The 4,338-nt window shown below is 41.4% G+C and overlaps 1 protein-coding gene across 1 annotated transcript; it reads left to right on the top strand.

Moving 5' to 3' along the window:
• The first annotated feature begins 422 nt into the window (after positions 1 to 422).
• Positions 423 to 1,658, top strand: LOC149205089 (uncharacterized). Its single transcript, XM_089397299.1, has one exon. The coding sequence runs from the start codon at positions 423 to 425 to the stop codon at positions 1,656 to 1,658; it is 1,236 nt and encodes a 411-aa protein (XP_089253425.1).
• Positions 1,659 to 4,338: the final 2,680 nt, after the last annotated feature.

Below are 4,338 nucleotides of genomic sequence, written 5' to 3'. Positions count from 1 at the left end.
ACACCCCCAAATTCGCCTACAAATTTTGTCGGGAGTGACCTGGACTTCCTATTACAAAGGAAGACTTTAGACCTTCATACCCTCACTATACATAAGCCAGGGGGTCAATCATCTCCCCACATCAGCCCTACCTCAGCGGGCAACATTATTGTGCGAAGGAAACATAACTAAGGTAGTCATCATTTTTGGGGACACCCCAAGACAAACCCATTTTCCTCCCCAATGGATCGTTTTCTGGTTGACATTCCCATTGCTGACATTTCCCCCTCACGGGCCCTTAGAGCACAACGACCCGAGAAAGATCTCCCATGACGTGCATTATTTCCCTAAATATCTGGGGTCTGGGGGCTGCCCCTAAATACTTGGCCCTCAAACATCTTTTAATGTCTTTACATCCCTTCATTATCCTCATTCAAGAAACTATGCATAATGTTCCTCGCACTGTCCAATACTTTCGGAAAATGTTTCCGAACTGGTATATATCTGCTACTACTACTACGGGTCTCTCGGGTGGATTGGTGGCATTATGGGACCCTAACTGGATCAATATAAAGGCTTATAAGTGTTTTGCTGGTATATTGCTGGAAGGCAACATTCGTGGCCTGCCTGGCCGTGTGCACATCCTCAACATATATGCACCATACAGAGATAGAGGCAACTTCTGGGACCGTTTCTTATCTTTTGGCATGATGGACCTGGAGTCACTCATCATCGCGGGGGATCTAAATTGCACTATCAGTCTGGATGAAGTTTGGGGATGCTTCAGGAAAGTAGACCCACTAGCTAGGAAGATACAAGATGCTATTCTCATGCACAACTTTGTGGATATTTGCCCCACTAGGGATAATTTTAGTCAGTATATGAATTGCCAGTGTATAAATGGCACAGCATATGTTACAAAGAGACTGAATCACTTTATGATCCATGAACAGTTGCTTGGACGTCTAGGGGATGTTTGGGCAAACATCATCAACAATGATATATCGAATCATAGACCTATCACTCTACAATGGAGGAAAATGGATTTTCACACGGGTATCCCCTTCAAATTCAACAAATCTGTATTGCAAGACCCTGATTTTAACAAACTTGTGTTGGATACTTGGGATCTACTTTGTTTAACGGGCAACTCCCCATTGTCAACATTCTTGATAAACTTGACTCCCTCCGGGGGAACATCAAACACTGGCAGAAACAAAAAGATCAAGAATAATAGAAAGGAGCTCATTGATATACAAAATAAACTGGATTCCATTGTGCCCACTATGTCTATTCATTGTCTTTCTGCTGACATTCGGTCCCGTATTCATTCACTAGAACTCAAGAAGAAGCAACTCCTTTCCACTGAGGAATCCACATGGAGGTTAAAGAGCAAGGCGATATGGTTGAAGGAAGGTGATCGCAACACCAAATTTTTTCACCAATATGCTAACCATGGTCGCAATATAAACACCATATGGGAGATTATGGACGTTGACGGACACATTCACCAGTCTCAAGAAGGGATCAGCAATGCTGCTGTACAATACTTCCAAATGGCATATGGCAATAATGATAATATTTCTGCTGAAGACCTTGTATGGGGCACTGATCCTTATCCGATTATGTATGATGCTGAGAAAAATGAAGATTTCTTTATGAAAGTCTCTGAAGAATAACTTTTGGGCATTATCAAGTCATTTAAGGGAGACAAAAGCCTTGGTCCTGATGGGTGGATGATTGAAATTTTCACACATTTTTTGATACCCTCAAAGGAGATCTTTTGGACATGATTGAGGAATCCAGGACCTTGGGTTTCATCCATCACCATATCACTTCCACATATATCGCCCTCATTCCTAAAAACAACTCTACAAAGGGCTTCTCTGACTACAGGCCTATTTCTTTGTGCAACGTCATCTACAAAATCATATCAAAGACTATTGTTGGCCGCATGCGCAGAACATTCTCTCACTACATCACCCCTGAACAACATGGATTTCTCCTGAATAGACTCATCCATGATGTTGTGGAAAATGCACAGGAAGGAATGCACTCGATTCACACCAGGCATCTTGATGCTGCTATTCTACAGATTGATCTTCAAAAGGCATATGATTGCCTGGATTGGGGTTTTCTCCGACTTGTCCTTATCAAGATTGGATTGCAACCCAAATGTGTTAATTGGATTATGGCTTGTGTGGATAATGTCAACTATGTTGTCATCATTAATGGGTATCCATCAAAGTTCTTCCAGGCTGGCAGGGGTCTCCGACAGGGATGTTCACTATCCCCTCTTTTATTCATCCTTGTTATGGATTGTCTAAGCTTGCATATTAAAAAAGTGGTCCTGGAGGACCAATTTCAGCCACTGAAGATGGGAAATAACATCAACATTTCACATAACCTCTTTGTTGATGACATTCTCATCATGGGTATGCTCTGTCGTTTTTCTTGGTTATGTCTCTTTCACATTTTCAGTAGATTTTCTAATGCATCTGGTTTACACATGAATGTTAATAAATCTGTTCTATATCATGGACAATCTGACTTGGAGATTGTTTCATATATCAAAGGTTTATTTGGTATTGAGGCAATGCCAATTCAAAATGGTTTGAAATATCTTGGTTATCGTATCAAACCCTCTTGCTACAAAATTGTTGATTGGCAATGGCTTGTTGATCGTTTCTTCAAAAAGATCTTTGGGTGGGAGTTTAGATGCCTGTCTTTGGGGGGGCAGGTTATTCTCACCCAAGCTGTTTTGTCACAAATGGTGGTCTATTGGGCTCATCTATTCCATATCCCTGCATCCATCATAAACAATCTTAATCGTCTAATGGAAAACTTCATTTGGGGGGAAGTCACAATGGGAAAAAAATACCACTTGACCAAATTATCCAACATCACTTTCCCTAAGGGTATGGGGGGAATCACAGACCTTCGTCATTTTGGCGGATCACTGCTGATAAAATCCCTTTGGAGGGGCTTATTTGGAGCTGGCACATGGAGCAAGATCATTCAACACAAGTATCTTAAGGATAAAGATTTCAGTTTTTGGTATAGGAATGGCACCATTGGCATCAAACAGGGATCGGCTATCTGGCTAAGCTTCCTGAAAATTGAAAAAATATTTATCCACCATCTTGCATGGAAGTTTCAATTGGGCAACCGTATTCTCATCGGCATTGACCCAATCTTGGGTGCTGGAATGGAATTCACCATCTCTGAGAGGATTATCCACCATCTTAATGGACGCGGCATATTCTTCTGGGGTCAAGTCATAAATGGTTGGCAAGGACCGCTCCCTATATGGAAAAAAGCCCAGGAATTGGGGTTCTTTGGTCAAATGGAACGGGAGTGGAATCAAACAATATCTGCAATGAAGCACCTCAGCATTTTCCACATAGGATCACAAGACAGAATCATATGGTCGAGAAAGATGGGAACTGATAACATCATAGTTGCTGACACATACTCTACTCTTTCTAACATGGTCGCCAGACAGGGGGAGCACCAAATTTTATATGCCTTTTGGGAAACTAAAGATCCAATTAAAGTTATACTCTTCACATGGCTTGTCTATCATAATAGAAATCTTGTATGGGAGAATCTGCAGAAAAGGAATTGGCATGGTCCTAGGATATGCACTATTTGAAAAAATGATGCCGAGAACAACGACCACATCTTTCTTCATTGCCAATATACTATTCAGGTATGGAAAAAGATAGCTTCCCTCATTGGCTTCCCGTACATTCACCATAACTGCATCAGGGACTCATATTAAAATGGTGGTGTGCACAAAAATCTTCCTAGAGAGCCATTCCCCTTTTCCTCTTCTTGGCCATCTGGAATTGGAGAAACAGGTACATCTTCCAGAACTCTCTGGAAGATTTCTTTTTGGTTGTTGAAAGAATCACCACTAATCTTTCAATATATTCTACTCAATCCCCATGCACTAATATCAGTCCACAAAAGCATATAAATATACAATTCATGTACCCGATGGGGTTTTTTGATGGCGCAGCTCAAAGGAAGTCATGTGGATGTGGCTTTTGAATAGCTATGGCTGCTGATTTGTCATACAAGGTCTACTCGAATAGTGGTTGCGGTACCAATACCAAAGCAGAAGCATTAGCTCTCTAGGGACTCCTATGGTTCAACAAATTCCTTGGAAACCCCATTTTGCATATTTATGGAGATTCGAAGATTATTATTGATCAGGTCATGGGGAAGGCCTCCATCAATAACCCCGTGCTACAAGGATGGCTGGAAAGGATTGAAATTCTATGGCAACTCCACGATTGCTCCACAATTCAGCGTATTGGAAGGGATCTGAACAAAAAAGCGGATCCAAAAAAG

Source organism: Pinus tabuliformis, chromosome 1_2 (genome assembly GCF_031772625.1).
Source record: "Pinus tabuliformis cultivar Carrire ecotype Pingquan chromosome 1_2, CPIR1, whole genome shotgun sequence".
In the NCBI taxonomy this organism is placed as follows: domain Eukaryota; kingdom Viridiplantae; phylum Streptophyta; class Pinopsida; order Pinales; family Pinaceae; genus Pinus; species Pinus tabuliformis.
The sequence above is the reverse complement of the archived record's forward strand: the minus strand, read 5'-3'. Positions and strand labels throughout refer to the sequence as shown.